Below are 19,996 nucleotides of genomic sequence, written 5' to 3'. Positions count from 1 at the left end.
AAGACTGGACACCATGGACATCTCAGTAAGTGTTGGGAAGGACTTATTATAGGAGTCAGACTTTATGTGAAGATACTTTTGGGGAGGGCTTAAGGAAATAGGGCTTTGCTTTAGATTGAGCGCTGTCAGGAAGTGGATATAAATCTAGGATTGGATCTCTTAATAAATCTTATCTAGAGAGGGGGGAGTAGAGCTAGGCTGATGCTGTGTTTGGTAAGGATCCAGCAGCCACTCATCTTAGGCAGAATGGGGGCGACGTTGGGCCGTTTTTGTGGTTTGGACAGTGTTCATGATTTCACAGTGTTCAGATGTGATTATGGAGTTGTCTTGTTGTCTGGATCCATGACAGTCACAGAGTGGCCTGTCTGATGTTGGTGTTCTATGAAATTATTCAGCAGGAGAGCAACCAAACCTAGTGATGGGTGCCAGGCCTGCTCTCAATGCTGGGGCAATATTTCTTTCTCTCACTCTGGAAGATTTAATTATTATTATTTTTTCTTATAGAAGTTTAGCTGACACACAATGTTACATTGGTTTCAGGTGTACAACATAGTGATTCAACAAGCCTACCAAGATTTAATTTTGAAAATATGTCTCTAAGGGCTGGGGTCTATCCCTCTGTGGAACATTTACCTATTTTTCATTGACTATTAACCAAATCCCTATGTTTAGTCAGGTGAATGTTTAACTTTTGCCCAGAAATCTCCATTGCATGACTCCACTTGTTCAGGTTAAGGTTGCAAAAATAAATGAGAGTGATAATATCACACAAAGAAACAAATCAGGGCTTTTTTCAATTTCTTCTCTTATATGAAGTTCTTTGGTTACAGGTCCAAAAATGAGACAGGCCCCAAGACTTAGAGGGAGAAATATAATAGGCAAAATTCAAAAAACTTCTAGTACAAGTTGAACTGTAACAAAGGCCCTAATTGTTATCAAAAACAGCTCATCCTCGATGACGTCAGCATGGTACGGAAACCTTCCCAGAGTCATAATATTAGTAGTGTGCCAATCACTGTATATAGCTTTGAGAGCTTGCCAACAACATTATAAATTATATTACCCTTGTTTTACAGAAGAGGGAATCTGAGGCTCAAAGATGTCAAATAACTCAAGGTCTCACACACAGTGGGCAATAGAGTGGGGATTGGAACTCAAGACTGGAGGCGCCTGGGTGGCTCAGTTGGTTAAACATCTGACTCTTGATCTCAGCTCAGGTCTTGATCTCAAGGTCGTGAGTTCAAGCCCCGCATTGGGCTCCACATGGTGTGGAGCCAACTTAAAAAAAGAACAAACAAAAACAAAAGTCCTCAAGACTGCAGGACCGCCTGGACCACAGCCCCTCTTCGATCTACTCCTTCCCAGAGCCACTGTCTTTAATGATGTTAGCATGAGATTGAGACCAATCAGAAACAGTCTAAAATTACAAGTAAAAAGCTTCTAGTGTTGAGATTTGTCACTTGTAATGAGAATATATTAAAACGAAGATGGATATTATCAAAACCACCGCAAAAATAAGGTGATGAACAAGATGCACTATAATGGGAAAAGCACTTTACTTTGGGTTTTATTTGGGGTGTGTGTGTGTGTGTGTGTGTGTGTGTGTGTGTGTGTTTGGTGATGACACAGATCCCCATGGAGAAAAACATGAAATCCAGTAGACCTACCAGTTAGTCCCTAGAAAGGAATGTCAGTCTAGGTTCTCCAGATAGCAGACGCTAACACAAATTTAGAAATGCAAGAGGCTTATTGGAAAGGTGGGAGAGGGGAGAACGCCCTCGAAAAGTGTCTTAGTCTGTTCAGGCTGCAATAACAAAATACCATCAACCGCCTGGCTTAGAAACAAGAGAAATTTATTTCTCACGGTTATGGAGGCTGAGGGGAAAGCAAGGGCATTCTCCCTGCACCCCACCCCCACTTTCCAACTAACCATCACAAAAGACAAAAGAGGGAAGAAGAAGCAGGGCAGGAAGAGTCTTTCAACCACAGGTTGACCTTGACCTGTCACCTGTAAAAGGAAAGGGAGGAGGAAGCAGATTTGGACAGGGAGAGCCTCAGCCTGCAATGCAGGTCTCCAGCAATCCAACGGGTCATTCTGAACCCACTGTGCAGAAATGGCAAGGCCCCAGGAACCCCACTCTGGTTACTCACTGACTGGGGCCTGCCCGGAAAGAGCGTGGCCTCAGCTTCAAGGCTTCGGTATATTCTGAAAGGGCTGCAGCTGGAGGCTGTCAGCTACCTGCCCTCCCTTCGGCTGGAAGGCAAACTCCTTCCTGAAGAGAGAGATCTGAGGGCCCTTCCCCTTGGCTCTATCAGGAGGTGCATTCTGTTAAGGAGTAGGATGTCTTCCTCGAGATCTCAGCAAGCAAGGTGAAATACCTCCAAGGACAGTCCCTTCTTTGTCCCAGGTTCATGTTCATGAAGCAGCATTCACACAGCTCATTCGGTTTGGTAGCTACCCCGGTACTGGAAAAGAAGTAATTGAGGAAGCCAACTCAAAGTATAATAGCCACTAGGGAAAGAGGGTGCCTGTTGAAATGAGCAGACCATCCGAGCAGTGTCCCCTCAAGGCGAGACCAGTTCACCGCAAGGTTAATGCCCTTGCCTACGAGCCCAGAATGACAGAACTAGATAGAAGCCAGATCCATTCTACCCACTCACTCTCCTTCCGAAGCTTCAGTACACATTAGACTGGCCACTCCCGCCTAACTAGATAGAAATTCTGTTTCTAAACAGGAAAAGCTAAGTACCTGTTTTGGATGCTGTTAATCATATCAGTGCTTAACAACCCATGAGATCTCTCCAGAAACAGTCTGTTAAGTATTACTCACACGTATCACACTTTGTGTGATAGTCATTTGTAATGGCTTTGGATTTTCATTCCATTAATGTTGCAGGTGAAACAGACCCATAGATGTCAAGATAAAATTCTTCCAAGGACCCTATTTTAATGAAGTCTCTGTATTTTTAAAACTTAGTTTAAAAAAAAATCTGTATTCCTAAACGAAATGTGGTTGTCTTGTATGTCTTTGTGTCTGATCCAATTTTGAGATCATAGCCACAGGTCAGGTCTATTTTATAGCATAAGTCCATAAGGCATACACAGAGGAGATAAAAAAAATATTTAACGTTGAAATCAGTCCTTATGTCTAATATTTCCTAAGAACTCCTAAGTCTTTCAGTTGCTTTGAGAAGACTGGTCATCTGTATCATATTGCATAGCTTGAAAATTTATTAGAAAATTCTGGTAATTTCTGACGATTTGTCCCTTTAACAATATTTAAACAGTTTACTATGCTTATCAGACTCAGCAGTCAAATAAGGGAGAGATCATCTCCTTTTAAATGAGATGGCATTTCCACTCCCACTCTCTCCTCACTCACTCCCACTCTCAAGTACATTTCAGGTCATTTTCCCCAATTGGTAAAACAAATAGGCAGACATCTAATATTGTATGAAATAAGGGGCATGGAAATCCCATTTGGTGAGGGAATCTCAAGTTTTTATATCCTGTGATCATATAACTTGCCCTGCTGTGTCTATAACACTCCTGGGAGTTAGGAGGGAGTGGGAGTAGAAATGCCATCTCATTTAAAAGGAGATGATCTATCCCTTGTTTGACTACTGAGAATGGGGTTCCCGACTCACTCCCACTCTCACATACAAATCCTGTAATTTTGCCATATTGGTAAAGGACAGTCTGACTCCATTTCCTGGTCACCTTATTCTCCGACTCTGTAGACTTAGCTCCTCCGGGTCTACTGAAGAAGGGAACCTTGTTTTGCAGTTTCTGTCCTCCCTAATTATTCCTTTCTTTTTTTCTGTAGCATTTACCAGAATTTTAAGTCATTATTAGTTGGGCATCTGTTAAATGCCTGTCTCTCAACAAGAAAGATTCTTGGGTCTTTGATGGCAGGGGCTGTGTTTTCCTTGTTTCCTGCTGTGTTCCAGGGCCTGAAATTAGTAGGCTTATCCCTACTGCCATTTCTCTCCCCACCTATGAGATGTCAATATTAGTGTATTTTCTATATAATTTTCAACTCAACATCATTGGAAATTATCAGCATTTTAAAACCAATTCTTTATGCAATGGTTACCTAGACTGTTATATATACTTGAAAATGATACAGTGTTGTTTTGTGCATGTATTTATTTTTTAATACAAATTTTATTCAAGTGCAACATACTTAGCTGACAAGTATGCATGTTATAGACCTACAGCTCATGAATTCTCCAAAACGAGCACACCCACATCCAGCATCCAGATCAAGAAATGGGGCATTTCCAGCACCCCCAGAAGCCGCATGGGTGCCTCCTTCCAGGCACTGCTCTCCGCAAGCAAGAGTAACCACTATCTTGATTTTTAACACCACAGATTAATTTTGTCTGCTTTTGGACCTTTTCAAATCAAACCATGTTGTACATACTCTTATGATTCTTCCTTCTTTCCCTCAACATGAGGTTTAAGGATGAGAACATCCTTACTATTGTCTGTACTTGTAGTTTATTCTCATTGTTGTACAGTATTCTATTGTAGGAATATATCATGATTTATTTTATCTTACTGTATTTATTTATCTGTTCTGTCATCAGATGTATTTATTATTTTGGTTATTAGGTATCGTGTCTATAGGAACACTCTTTTTTTAACTTTAGAAAAATTTTTTAAAGATTTTATTTATTTGAGAGAGAGAAAGAGCACAAGAGGAGGGAGACAGAGAGGGAGAGGCAGATTCCTTACTGAGCAGGGAACCTGGTGCGGGGCTCGATCCCAGGGCCTGGGATCGTGACCTGAGCTGAAGGCAGATGCTTAACTGACTGAGCCACCCAGGCACCCCTATACAAACTTCTTGTGTAAATCTTTTGGTGAACATATGTACACGTTTTTGTTCTCTACGTAGCTAAGAGTGGAATTACAGATCTGTGGGAGGGATTTCTTTGGGTTATATGCCCAGATGTGAGATTGCTGGGTCAGAGGGTATTTTCACATAAAGTTTTACAAAGCACAGCTAGATTGCTCTCCAGAATGCTGGCACAAGCTGTCACTCCCACCACAGTGCCGGAGGGCTGTATTTTCTCCACATCTTTGCAAGCACTTCATATTGTCTAACTTTCTAATTCTTGACAAAATTGTGGGGTGAAAAGTGCTATTTCTTTGCTATTCAATTAGCATTTTCTTGACTAATAGTGAGGTGGAGCACTTCTTGATGTATTTATCAGCTGAATGGATAGCCTCTTCATAACCTCTGCCATTTTTCTTTTAAATTTTCTTCCTTTTTGTTGATTTGCTAATCAAAACCGTAATGAGAGGTCACCTTACACCTGTGTAAGCTTCTTCTGTATACAAAATATATATCAGTATTGGAATATTCCTTTCCAACATGTTTTCCAGATGTTGTCTTTGGGTTCCACATTGTACACAAATATTTAAAATTGCTTTATGTAGTCAAATTTACATAATTTGTATGTAATTTTGTTTTTTTCATTGTGTTTGGGGCGTTCTTTGTTTTTGTTTTGTTTTGATTGCCTTTAGTGTTTGAACTCCTAAGGTCTTACTTAGACACTTAACCTTTCATGAGATTAACAAGAATTTTGTAGCTTTCTCTATCTCTTTTTTTTAAGTAACTATACCCAGTGTGGGTGTCTAACTCACAACCCCGATATCAAGAGTCACATGCTTTATGGGCTGAGCCAGTCAGGTGCTCCTGTAGCTTTCTCTTTCAGAATTAAATCTTGAATCCATTTCTTTAATGCTGTGTAAGGAAACCAACTTTATTTCTCTCCATATACGTAGCCAATTTGTCCTGATTTGTGATACCATCCCTGATATATAATAAATATCCACATAAAGATGGATCTGTTTTTGGACTCGATTCCTACATTAGCATCACACTAGTTATAAAGTACAACTCGGAAGATGAATCTGTGCTCTTTAGTTTTTCTTAGTTATTTGTAGACCTTTATTCATCCACATAAATTTTAGAATTACTCAACTTCCTTTAAAATAGATGCTACTGGTATTATGATTGGAATTACATTGAATTTATAGATTCATTTTGGGCAAATTGATATATTTACAATATAGATTGACTAATCCCCGAACACAGTCTTTTTCTACATTTTATATCCTAAGTTTTCTAAAGATACTCTAAAATAGTTATATTGGACTGTTAGAGTACCTACTGTTAAACTACAGAGAAATATACAAATGTAAATAAAATGTTTCATGTAAAAGACATAAACATAAATTGGTTTTATAAATTATAAATGGGATTGTGCTTGTTTGTGGCTTAGAGAGCATAGAGGTGGTAAAAGAAAAAAAATACAATGTAGACTAGAAAATTGTGAAGTCAGGCAGACCAAGAGTTAGATTCCAGATTCTTTACTCACTGGCTGTAAGAATTTGAGCAAATTACTTAATCTCCTGTGCCTCGATTCCTAATCTCCCAAATAGAAACAATACCCATGCATAAATGAGATAAATGTGAAAAGTGATAAATGTGAAAAGTGCCTGGTACCTGGTGGGTGTTCGATAAATGTCAACTTCTCTTTTTTTCTTTTGACCTAGGAATCAGTCCCACAAAAACACTAACTCTGTGATTCTCCAGCATCTTTGATAAAGCTAGACTCATTTTCAACAGTGTCCCCACCTCCCTCATAGTTTTCTCTCACTTCCAGGATGAGAAAATAAAATTCATTTTGGTCTTAGAGTCCCCTCCTCCTTTATCTTCCTATGTCATTCAAATACTAAATCCTCAGGTCCTGAATATAGTTGACCATCATCTTAGCCAGGCACATGTCACTAACATACAAATGTAAAATTCTCCTTTTACTCCACCCCAGAGAGAAGTCTCTGTGTGTGCTATATTCTTAATCATACATGCGATTGCATTCAATATTTCATGTACATTTCAGTAACCTTCCAGCTATTCTTTATCACACTGTCTTATTTAATTCTTGCATGTATTTTTCAAGTTGCAATTATATATTCATGTTATTTTATGCATTTGTCTCCCTCCTCCACTAGACCATAAGCTCATGAAAACAGGGTCTCCAATTGTTTCATTCAACATTGTATGCCCAGGAGCCAACTTGCCCAGACTGCATATTCAATAAATATGTGTTGAATGAATGAATGAGTTTTTTGATTAATTGATGATTCAATAAATATGTGTTGAATGAATGAATGAGTTTTTTGAATAATTGATCTTATTGTCAACCAGTTAAAGAATATTCTTCGTTTGCAAACTTTACCAATTAACTTACATTGTTTCTGTATATCTGCATTACTAAATCAGACCCTTTGATTTTTCAAGATAGAGATCTTAAATGATGAAACTGCACAAGGAACACTAAATATCATAGCTTCAATAGAAATTAATTCTCTTTCCATATCATTTTTTCATAAATGAGGTCTAGCCATAAAGCATAATTCTACACACAGAGTGGGTATTCCATAATTCCTGTTAAATAAATCAATTAAATTATTATTAAAATTTAGACACTAACATCAATATTATTATTTTTTTTAAATTTTATTTATTTATATGACAGAGAGAGAGACAGCCAGCGAGAGAGGGAACACAAGCAGGGGGAGTGGGAGAAGCAGGCTCCCAGTGGAGGAGCCTGATGTGGGGCTCGATCCCAGGATTGTGGGATCATGCCCTGAGCCAAAGGCAGACGCTTAACGACTGAGCCACCCAGGCACCCCTAACAATCAAGATTATTATCACAAGGAAGTAATAGAGCATAAAGAGGAAAAAAAATTTTGAACTTTTGGAAATGAACTGGGTACCACGGAAACTGGTACAATCCTAGGAAATGTAGATAAGATGGAACACACGGGTCATGTTATGTCTTGTGAGACATTCACACAAACACTATAAAATTCCCATCACATTTTCATAACATGTACACATATGTGCACTCATGCACAAAAGCTCCTCTGCTAACATTCACATAGTTGCAGCGTGCGAGTACGAGAGAACCAGATTTCAGAAATCTTAATTGGTGCAACTTATATTTGAAAGCCTGTGAGTGCCAGGTTACAGGGGCCTAATGAGAGAAACTGCAGTGTTCTCCTGGGAATCCCTTAATTCCCACACCCTCTGAGTTGTGGAGGTCACCATGGCGACATCTGTGTACACCCCTGCTTCGATGTGGATGGGCCACAGCTGCTAAGCCCTACTGGGGATCCATCACACCCTGTCTGGCTGCGTATTAAGTCACAGTCTTATTCCACAATTTCTGAGAATCTCTGAACCCTTGAGCTCATCCCAGGAGAAATAATTAAAGTCAGACTGACTTGAATAGCGTATGGGATGGTGTGTGTTATTAACTATTTTATGCTTCCAGGGTGACAGTCATTTCAGAAGGCAACCGACTACACCTGAGAGGTGTAGACCTTGCGAATGGCCCAGAGGGAAATGCACTGAGCAATAATGTCCAAGATTGAGTTATCTCAGCCAAGGAGGCTGGGCAAAGTGCCGTGGTGCCAGGGTATTATCCATACTTTTTGTTAGGAGTGATAGGCCCTTTCTGATTGCTGTCACTTAGAGTCAGAAATGTGGGCTATTCCTGGGTAAGTGCCTCTGAGATTGTCCAGTTCTGAAAGGATGTACTGTATGGTGACTAACATAATAAAAAATTATTATTTAAAAAAAATGTGGGCTATTCCTGGGTAAGTGCCTCTGGGATTGTCCAGTTCTGAAAATTTCTAAACACAATTGGGAAAATACACACTACAAAGATATACAAGGAGAGAAAAAGAGCCCTATGTGCTCTTTACAGGCTGACAGATCTAATCTGCCATCACTGAAGAGACATATTAGGTAAGTTTTCATTTCTAAGGTATGATATCCTAAGTACCAAACTTGGCATACCCAAAAGCTTACTTGTTAAGACTCTTACCTGAATATGTTGAAAAACTAGCCACCCCTTCCAGTGCATATGTTCAGGTTGTGCACTGCGCAATTATGACACATCTAAGGAGGTACCATTTACATCACGTACACGTACTAATATTTGAGAGCATGTGGACCAATGTAGAGTTTCAGCCTATAAGTCAAGTCCTGGATCAGCAGGCAAGACTGACCTTTACATTAACCCACACTGGCACAGATGGTCATGCACATACTTGGAAGAACATGCATGTACATACATACTCATTAGCACACACATGTGTGCACAGTATGCCCCATCATGAGCTTATGCTGGGTGTTCCTTGAAATCACATCTCTTGCCCCTCTTTCCCACTACACTCAGAGTCCTCAGTTCCTACCCAACGCTCTCTCACCCTGGTCCAGTCTTCTGGCCTGTGGTGAAGAGGAAGTATACAAGCTGCTGGTGTCTAGGGATCCATGAGTCATTTAGAGAGTGAGTCCATGTATGTGCGCCCAGGATTGCAGCCTGCTGAGGCTCTCAGAAGTACATATCAACAAGTTCAAAAAAACTTAAAGAACAGAGACTAGATATTCTAAAGGGTAGCATCAAAAAAAAAAAAAAACCACTCTAAAAAATGAAGTTCTAAGGATTTCATTACAAAGGATCTTTAAGGAGAAAGAAAAGGAAGGCTTGGTCAGAAAGCCATGTGACTCGCACAGCCTCTCCTCGAGCCTGGATTTAAAGAGCGAACAGGTGTGTGGGGTGTTCAGGCTCTTGGGGAAACACGAAACATCAGCAGAACTTGTGCCGACAGAGCAGGCAGGCTGAGGCTGGCGGAGATCAAAACAGCGAATACGAAAGGATCATCTACGGAGTGATAGAAAGCTAGTTACTTGCCCGAGGCCACATAGACACAGGTAGTAAGCGGCAGAGCCGGGGTTTGAAGCTAGGTCCACCCTGCCCGGCCGCCACACTGCTGTTTATGGCCACTCACTCAGCAAGTTCGCCCAGGGCTATGACCTCTCCCCAGCTCAGGCTCTCGGCTAGATAATTGCAATTTCTCTCAATCCATCCTGGCTCCTCATCTTGCCCTGTTGAAACCCACTCCCCAGGATTTGCGTAGACTAAAGCCAACTTCCTAAAATCTGACCATATCATTCTTCTGAAAACCCTTCCAGGGCTTTCCATTCACTCCTGAAATGGTGTGCCTGCCTCCCCTTGATTTGACCCGCACAGCCTCTGGAGCCTCATCCCATGCCTGGTCCCCCACCCCCCATCGTCCCTCTCCCCTGCCAACCCCATATCCTTCCCCGACACACACACTAGGCAAGACATATTGAACATGTAAGAGGTCTTCAAACTCTTTTCTCTTTCTGGGACTCGGCTCACATTTCTCCCTCTGCCAGGAATTCTCTGTACCCCAACCTTCCACTGCAACAGCCTGCAGAGGCGAGCACAGGCTCTATCTCCCATGGCCAGGATGCCCTCTCTAACCTCCTAGCCATAGAGAGTCCTGCAATCAACGCCCCCTCTTTGCAACCTTCTGCTTGCCACAATCTTCTGCGGTAACTAGTTCCTGCACCTCGTGAGCCCCTCTGCGGTTCTCTGGAGTGAACAGGCTTCCTGGTCTTCAGCCTCCTCAGCAAGATGCTAAGCTACAAGATCTGATCTATATTTACTTTTTTTAAAAAAATTAATTTCCCACCCTTTCTCAAACAAAAGTTGATGAAAGCAGAAATACTGTTTCATTCACTGCAAAGAAGAGTGCCTGGTAGCCCTGCTCTACCTGCTTTATAGAGAGATGACTAGATAGATAGATAGATAGATAGATAGATAGATAGATGATAGACAGATAGATGATTGATAGATAGATAGATAGATGATAGATAGATGATAAACAGATAGATGATAGACAGATAGATGATAGATAGATAGATAGACGATACAGATAGTTTCTCTCTTTTTTGTCTCTCACTCTCTTTCCCCTATGAGTTTATAATTGCTTTACCTTTATGCTTTCATTTTAGTGATATTTCAGGAGAGATCCAAGATATTTGCACAAATTTCATCTACAGGGTTTAACGAGAAGTCTAGTCTTTTTCTTTAATTGTTTATATTCTCTTGCAGTCTCTTTCCCACTAGAATCCAATGTGACCCTGTTGAAACTTAAGTCAGATCAGTCTTTCTGGCTCAGATCCCTCCAGTGGCTTCCCAATTCACCCTGAGTAATATCCAAAATCCTTAAAACTCTTGTGCCCTCCTGCAGCCTGGCTCCCTCCTCCCTCCCCATTACACCTTTATTCTCACCTCTACCCCACTCCAACCATCTCTGCTCCAGCCACCTGGCCTCCTTGCTCTTCCCAGAACACACAGAGCACATTCACACCACAGGGCTTCTGTTCCTTCTGTTCCCTCTGCCCAGAATAACTATATTCCTAACTCCCCCCACCCCTTTAAACATTTCATAAAACATCTCCTCCATGAGTCCTGCACTGGTCATTCTATTTAAAATAGCAACCACCCCCAGCCCCCATCTCGTCCTCCAGCACCTGCTTTATTATTCTCCATAGCATATATGACAATCTGACATTCTATATACTCAATTTTTATTTATTTTCCACTTTTGCTCAGAATATGTCAATGAAGACAGACTTAATTTGGTTCATTGATAAGAACAGTGCCCGGCCCATAGTAAGTGTGTGATGAATATTTGTTCCATGGGTAAATGAATACATGAATGAATGAACAACCCCACTCCCCAAGAATTTGAGTTAGGAAAATCCGTCAGATAGCACAGCGTGTCTCTGACCAAGAGGCCTACTGGCAGGTGGAGACCCCAAGGAGAGGTGAGGACAACTCACCAGGAAGGAGAGGTGAGTCCAGCCTGGTGATCCAGGATGAACATAAGGCCATAGGCTTTATAGAAGAGACTGATTCCAGCACAGTACGTAGTTGGGTTTGGAAACCTCTACAAATCAGCTAGCTAGCCATCCTGACATGACACTGTAACATGAGGAACACCGGCCAAAGATTTAAGTGTGAACAGAGCTCTGTAAACCAAGCACAGGCAAAACCACAGGCTGAACATACATCTGGGTCAACAAGAGCTTGGTCACAGAATGGACGTCTGCACATGGGACCGATCAGGACCAGAGTTCAACAACGTCGGTCCCATGCGGTTGGAACAGAAACATTGCTGCTTGTGCATCACCAAGGCTTGGCAACTTTCTCCTTCTGCCTGGTCTATGAATATTGGATTGACCTTTAAACCAAGTAAGGCTAGTGGGAAAGGACAGCAGGGCCATGGAGACGGAGGGTCAAACGATCACAAGTGAGCTTCCTAATACTTGGCTGCGACAGTGACTACTTTGGGAAACAAAAGAGATTTGACCCATTATTTCTATGCAGCTGATGAAATGGAGCATGCTGGCTAAGGTAGTGAGCATTTAATGTAGGAGTGATGAGTATTACCTACCTTCTAGACTTACTCTGATAACTTGTTATAAAGCACCTGCCAGTGTCTGGACATGGAGGTGCCCAAAAACTGGGTACTAGTATTATTATTAGACAGGAGTAAAGCACCCCCAAAACACACTAGTTGTATCTCAACGTCCATATTGCAAAAAAAAAAATTAGGTCAGTGTAATTTTCTCAGTTACTCCTCATTGGCAAATTAAAAAGTTGGACATCTTCCATCTAGGCCCTGAAGCTGCGTCACTGGCATTATTATATAGGGGGCAGGTTACGTCAGCTTCAAGGAAATTAGTGCTCGTCACTTAATTGCTTTGCCTCACAAAGTAATATAGGCTTTTATTCCAACGACTTTTTAACGATATTTCTCCCATTTTGAATTCAATTCCCTCCTCTGCAAAAAAATACCTACATCACACGGGTTTTATGAGGATCAAATGAGCTCAAGTTTGTCAGCAGCATATAAACGGCAGGCTTTGTTGTTTTGTCACTGTTGTCCATTCCCTTCAGTGAACACACTTTATGCTTTGAGTACCCGTTGCATGGTCTGTGAAGCAATGTGCTTGGAAGCCTCTGAAGGCTGGATTAAGCCAGACATCCATGCTTCCTTCTGATTCCTTGGGCGTCTGCCATGTGCAAAATGGGAACGATATACGTGAATGTTCCATTTCCGTGGTTCTGGAAGGATTTGATAAGAAAGACACTGTGTGGTGGCATAAGACCATTTTTACTTATTTTACTTATTCTAGGAGCAACTTTGAATTCCCAGGAGGCATTACTAACTCTGAATTGGTTGTACAATGCAAAAGACCAAGCTGACAGTGCTTACCACCAGCATTTCCACAGTGTGTTACTCAGATGTCCATTAACAAAAACCTGTCATGTGTATAATTCAGTGGGATAAATATTAAGGCTGTGATGAATAATTTGGAAATCAAATAATTATGAGAATTTTATGATAGATCTGTATGCTTTTTGTTTGTCTGTGTTTTATTTTTTTTAAAGAATTCTTTTTAAAAAAATATTTTATTTATTTATTTGACAGAGAGTGAGAGCACAAGCACGGGGAGTGGCAGAGGCAGGGGGAGAAGCAGGCTCCCCACTGAGCAGGGAGCATGATGTGGGGTTTGATTCCAGGACCCTGAGATCATGACCTGAGCCGAAGGCAGACGCTTAGCCAACTAAGTCACCCAGGCGTGAATTCTTGAAGGGTGTCTTGCTTTTGCCTTCAAAGTAGAGTTGCCAGATTTGACAACTAAAAATACAAGCCACACAGTTAAATTAGAATTTCAGATAAACGACAAATAATTTTTAAAGCTTTCTGTGAAGAGTTGATCACTGATTTTTGTTTTATCTAAAACAAATAATTCTCTAGTTTTTTTTTTTGGAGGGGCAGAGAAGAATGCCATGTATTAAGCTAGCAGCAAACCTACATTCTCTACATAGGTTTTTTTTTTTTTTTTCTGAATATGGTTTGCAACTAGAAGGAACTGAGTGTTTTTAAATATAGGAGTCATGTAATCAGAGCTTCCCCTTAGGATAAGAGTTCTAGCACATAACATACACAACATATAGAGATAAGCCAAATCAGGGGTGCCTGTGTGGCTCAGTCGTTAAGCCTCTGCCTTGGGCTCAGGGCGTGATCCCAGGGTCCTGGGATCAAGCCCCACATCAGGCTCCTCTGCTATGAGCCTGCTTCTTCCTCTCCCACTCCCCCTGCTTGTGTTCCCTCTCTCGCTGGCTGTCTCTCTCTCTGTCAGGTAAAAAAATTAAATCTTAAAAAAAAAAAAGAGAGAGAGATAAGCCAAATCGGTTGAGATCTTGCTGTTCAGGATAAGAGAGAAGTCTGAAACTCAGAGACAGCAATACAAATAGGAAAGAAAGGAAGAGTGTGTGAGAGATGTTGAAGTAGCAAGTCTACACGCCCAGGCATTCATTAAATGAGGAGGAAAAAAAGAAAATTAAATGTCAAGTGTAATTCTCGAGTTTTAGTCTAGGAGAATGTAAGTCTCACTTGAGGAAAATGAGGAGATCAGAAGGGTGATCTTCTGATTGGGAGGACAAATATTGTAAAATATCTTTAGGACTTGCAGAATTGCAAATTTTCTATTAATTAGGCATATCTAAAACTAGGACATCTAAGTCCATATGGAAATGTAAATGCAGTAAAGTAAACTTCCAATAAAAGCAGAAACAAACACACACGTGCATGCACACACACACACAAACACACACAGATTTCAACATAAAAGAAAAAATTATATAATCTTCCTGGCATGATAAGTTCTGTTGGTAATTTTACCCATTCAATTAATCTTCCTTCCATGAAAAGAAAAGCAATCATTGTACTGTTTAATTTGCTTAATCTCACCAATACTTATTACACAAGATTGCACCTGCTGGGGATGCAGATACAGGGATCGACCAGCCCCTGCCCTCACGGAGATGAGCATGTGCACCAAAGAGAAGAACAGATACAGAAATACAGGACAGCGTTTCAGGGGGAGATGAGTGCTAAGTAGAAAATAAAACAGGATAAGTATTAGAGAATGACTGGGTTTCTGGGACTCTATCTCAGGGAAGGTCAAGGAAGATTTCTCTGATGCGGTAATATTTGAACAAAGACCTGGATAAAGTGAAGACATGAAATCCGGTCGAAAAGCAGCCCAGACAGGAGTAGTAGCAGCAGCAAAGTCCCCGAGGCCGACAGCTAGAGAGAGTGGTAGCTGTTACCATTTTTCTTCCTTCCCCACCCTCGCTAGGCTTCCACTATGGGCCGTTTATGCCCCTCAACCAACAGTAGGCTTGGGTGTGCATTTTGCTTTTGGCGCAAGGGTATGGGAGTGGTTGTAATAAAATCACATCTGTCCAGAAGTTTTGCACGTCCTGTATGGTTTGGCTTGGTCTTTAGTGTTCCTGCCATCTGTCATCAGAAGGTGGCAGCTTCGGGTGGCCACTGCTCTGAGAACGAGAGGCTCATGGAACATACCCGAACCTGACCCGAAGCCTGAAAACAGGGCTGCCCAACCAACCCATGAGACCAAAGGCAAGAAAAAAAGTTTTCGTTTTAAGCCACTAAGATTTTGGGAGGTGGAGGGGTGACCCAGCATTTCTGCGGCAGAAATGTGACTGATACGACAGAGCCTAGCTCAAATATTTGTGGAATAAAAAAACATTGAATGAAAGCTAGAGCAGAACACACGGTGGGAAGAATCCTTACACCCAAGGTCAGAGAGAAATTACGTTAGACCCCGTGAGGAGTTCAAGTGTGAAACGTCTTCTAAGGTTTTGTGCTTTTAAAAGATCCTGCTCGCAACTGATGAATCGTTGAACACTACATCCAAAACTAATAATGTACCATATGTTGGCTAACCGAACATAATAATGAACACATAAATTTAAAAAAATTTTAAATCATAAGAAAAGATTCTGCTGGATGCTGTGTGAAGAATAGAATGAGAGGCATGTGTGGGGAAGGCTACCATGAAGAGATGTTTCCAGTAGTCTAGGCAAGGCATGAGTGACAGTGATGGGACCAGAGGATAGCTGTGGGGAGGGGACATGTGACTTCACCTGACGCATTTATAGGTTGAACTGGCAAGACTAGCTGGTGTGTTGGAGGTGGGACTGCAGGTCAGAGACATGGAGGGGGCTTCCCTAGAGTTTGGGCCCTGGAATAACTGAATAACCCCCTAGAATATTCCCAGCACTACTATTTACTCAATGGGAGGCAAGAGAAATAGAAGACATGGTTCTCACATATTGACACCTTATAAAATAACACCTGAATTCTAAATTATAATGGTCTTCGCTTTAGAACAGAAGCAAATTAAAATCTTAAATATTGAGGATTTCCAGGAACATGTTACATAAGAAACAGCACTATTCATATATATATTACGTTCACAGATTTGTACCTATATTCACATGCGCGCACACACACACACACACTCACACACACACACACACACCCCCACACAATTTTAACCATGACTTATAGCCATCTTAGGGAGTACAGACACTCTGAGTCCTGTGTGAGTTGCTGGTGACTCTCTACTTTGAATTAAGTTGTTGAGGAACCAGCAGGAAAGGACAAGTGGAAAGACTTCACGCAGAATTTGCTGGTGTTTTCACATGACAAGAAGTCAAGCACAGCTTTAAGGTTTTAAGCAGGGCTGGCTGGGCAAAGACACACTCTAAGATAAAGAGTGAGCCAGTTTGGGGAGGGAGGTAATGTTGGCTTTTAGAAGTGTCATGTTCAAGGTGACAGCGGAGTGTTCTGTGGAAACAAGCACCGGTGCCTGGAGAGAAAGGCCTGGAACGATAACAGTAATAACAGTAATCTCCAGCTAACAGTTTCTGAGCACCTGCTTGGTGTGTGGCACTGTCCACTCACTTTACACGTACTACGTCATTTGACCCACATAAGACCCCTAAAAACCAGGTCCCGCTGAGGAAACTGGCTGAGAGAGTCATACAGCTTCACGAGCGGCAGAGCCAGGCGGATGGAGGAACCAGTCTGATCCCAGAGCGGATACTGGGCCAGAGGGAGGGGCGGGCGTAGAGAGCCTTAGGAACTGAACACACCCTTGGCCTGTCCCGCAGTCCCCCTTAGCGTGTTTTCATGAACTCGGCTACAGGATATCTGCCTTCAGTTTGTCTTTCCTCTATCCTGGCTTTTAAACTGTCAGAGAAGTCTCGCGTCCGTACGTCGCTCCCTTGATGCTCAGGGCAGTGACGGCCATCTTTACTGGTTCGTTCGTTCCCTCAGGCAACACAGCTTTATTGGCCACCAGGGAGGGACCAGTCTCTATGCTAGCAGAGCGGGCGGATCCACGGGACAGTGCAGTCTCTCCATCGTTGGGAAGACACACTCTGGCCGAAAGTGGGGGGNCCAAAGGGGGGGGGGGGGGGGAGCTTGCCGTGGCAGGACGGCTGCTGTAACACGGATGAGGCATTACCTACTAAGGAAAGCAAGAGATGCTTCTGTTCTCTCTGACGACATACGAGAAGAGTGTGTCAATTTCTAAGGAGTACAAACTGGGGGGCTTGGAACAACAGAAATTTATTCTCTCAGTTCAAGACGCCAGAAGTCTGAAATCAGGGTGTCGACAGAGCCCCCAGAGGCTCTAACAGCAGATCCCTCCTTGCTCCTTCCAGCTTCTGGCGGCTTCTGGAGTCCAGTGGCTTGTGGCAGCATCAGTCTAACCTCTGCCTCCGTCTTCACATGGTCTCCTTCTATCCTGTGTCAGTCTGTCCTCTAAGGAGAGGACATCTCATAAGGACATTTGTCATTGGATTTAGGGCCCACCCTAAGTCCAGGATAATTTCTTCTCAAGATCCATAAGTAATCACATTTGCAAAGACCCTATTTCCAAATAAGGTCGCATTCTGAGGCTCTAAGGTTCACATTCTGAGACAAAAGTGTTGTCTTCCCAGGCAAGAACAACTCTGGCCACAAGTGACAGACTCATGGTGAGCCAAGCTGAACGAAAGGGGGATATTGGGGCTCCTGTACACAAACAGGACAGTGTATGAAACAGGGGCCCAACACTGCCAGCTTGTCTCTCCTTCTTTGTGGCTCATTCATCCTGGGTCTTCTCTGTGTCCCCGTCATCCTCTACACCGCTAGGGCGGCCTCACCCCCAGGCTGGAGACAGGGCCACGGACAGCACCACACTCTTACCTTCACCTTCATCAGAATTGGAAGTGGCGTGGTGTCCATCTCCACACGGAAGTTTCCACAGCAGAATGGATTGTGTTGGCTTTTTCCAGAAGAAGAGAGCTGTGCTACATAAATCATGAAAAAAGAAAAAAAATATGTCCTGCTTAGATGGCCAAAAAAGAAACAAAAAGATTGAGACCATGGCCAATTTAAAGAGTCAAACAGAAAGCGTATGACTTGGAATGGTTGATAACTACATATAAAAATGGTTGCTATTCTCTGAAAAAATAACAGTGTAATGCTTTTTAAAGCACTAATTTAAAAAAAAAAACAAAGAACAATTAATTTAACTTATTGGAGAATATAAGATAGTCGTCCATCCTGAAGAGAGGGGTGGAATGGAACTTCTCTTTGGACCTCACAACGTCATCACAAGGATTTTTATTTTAACTTCTTATGTAGGGTGTGAATAATGCAGGAGTTAGAAAAATGTACTGGGCTAGATACTAATATTTTAGGCCTTGCAACCAAGAGGCAAAATTGAGGATATAATGTAGGTACTTACGTAACCATGTAAAATATAATCATTTAAAGTCATAAGAAAACACAAAACAAAACAAAAATAAAACTTTCTTAGCTCTCAGTTCATACAAACACAGATGGCAATCTGAATTTGTACTTCAAGTCACAACTTGCCAACCCCTGGGGTAGGCTTTCGGGTAGCAAACCCTCAAAGTCTCCCATTTAAGTTCCGTCTTGGCTTTCTTTGAACTCATAGTTGAATAGCTTTAGAGATGGTTAGGATGATAGCAGTCGTCTAGGTGATTTTTCCATTTGCCATAAGGAATGACCCCAGGCTCCGAAGCCACCTGCCCATGCCTGCAACTCTAGTCTGCAGCAGAACTCAAACAAGAATGTGGTTCTTTTAACTCCTGATTCTGGACCCTTTCCTCCAAACCAAGGTGCGTCTTATAGATGCATTCGTCTCAAATCACCAACACCAACCTACTCAAGTTTCAATACACAGGCATCCCTGCCTAAGCGAGGCCTGGTCATGTACTCAGTCCCAAGTTGAGAACGGATGGGGATGCCATGGCAAACTGGAGCGAAGAAACGTGACAGCCATGGGGAGGGTCTGGTCTCACTTGAGAAGAGCACTTTGTCAACTCTCCAAGACATCAAGTGCTGCCGCTCAGACCACCCGCCTCCCCAACTCCTCCATGAACGGCAACAGCAATACCAGGAACAATGGCAACAGCCAACGTGTTTGAGCATTTACTCTGAGCCAAGCACCTTTGTTTGCTTTGACCAGCATTTATTCGCTGCTTGAAGATTCCAAAAAGGGAGGTGACATCTTCCTTGCAGGTTTTCTTTTTTTTGCCCACCATCAGGAGGTATGTACAGCTTGACTGTGTTCCTAATGTACAGTACATAACCCAACTCATTGGTCATGACTGAGGCTGGTTTTTAAAGCTTATGATTTACGGCTCTGACATGCCACTGTGAATTAAAAGAGGGTGGGTGTCCAATACAGCTCACAGGAATGACGTTCCACCCATGAAGCGCAAAGGTGGAAAGCGGCCAGCGTGCCAAGGAGAGCTTTATGTGTGATAGCTTCTTGTGTTCCTTGGCATGCCGCACACTTATAACCCAACACAGACACCTCCCCCACCCTCTCCGGTGCATAATTCCCCCTCGTCCGTGCTGAATTCTCACAGCATTTCATCATGATGCCGCACCTGGTAACGGAGACGCTTGCACTGGGACCACCATGGAAACAGAAAGCATTGCTACAGGAACTCTGAAAATGGGACCCCCGTTTACTGCCAGAAAGCAGAGGAATGAAAAAAATGTAAATAGTGACTATGGCAAAGGCCATTTTAAGGTATCTAAGTATTCTAGTGACCATGTAATAAGCATACAAAGTCCTAATATTGAAGACCTAAATAATCCTCCAGCTCTATCCTTGAGTCAATC

The 19,996-nt window shown here is 42.2% G+C and overlaps 1 protein-coding gene across 1 annotated transcript in view; it reads right to left on the bottom strand.

Moving 5' to 3' along the window:
• The window catches only part of BTC (betacellulin), a 90,742-nt gene extending 70,994 nt beyond the window's left edge, over positions 1-19,748 (bottom strand). Inside the window, exons 1-2 of the mRNA XM_002919148.4 lie at positions 19,559-19,748; positions 18,041-18,144 (exon numbers count right to left, since the gene is read on the bottom strand). Of these exons, the coding sequence (XP_002919194.3) occupies positions 18,041-18,144; positions 19,559-19,748 (294 nt within the window). The remainder of the gene's footprint in view (positions 1-18,040; positions 18,145-19,558) is intronic.
• Between the last annotated feature and the right edge of the window lie 248 nt (positions 19,749-19,996).

Source organism: Ailuropoda melanoleuca, chromosome 11 (genome assembly GCF_002007445.2).
Source record: "Ailuropoda melanoleuca isolate Jingjing chromosome 11, ASM200744v2, whole genome shotgun sequence".
Lineage (NCBI taxonomy): Eukaryota > Metazoa > Chordata > Mammalia > Carnivora > Ursidae > Ailuropoda > Ailuropoda melanoleuca.
This window is presented reverse-complemented; position numbering and strand designations above follow the sequence as displayed.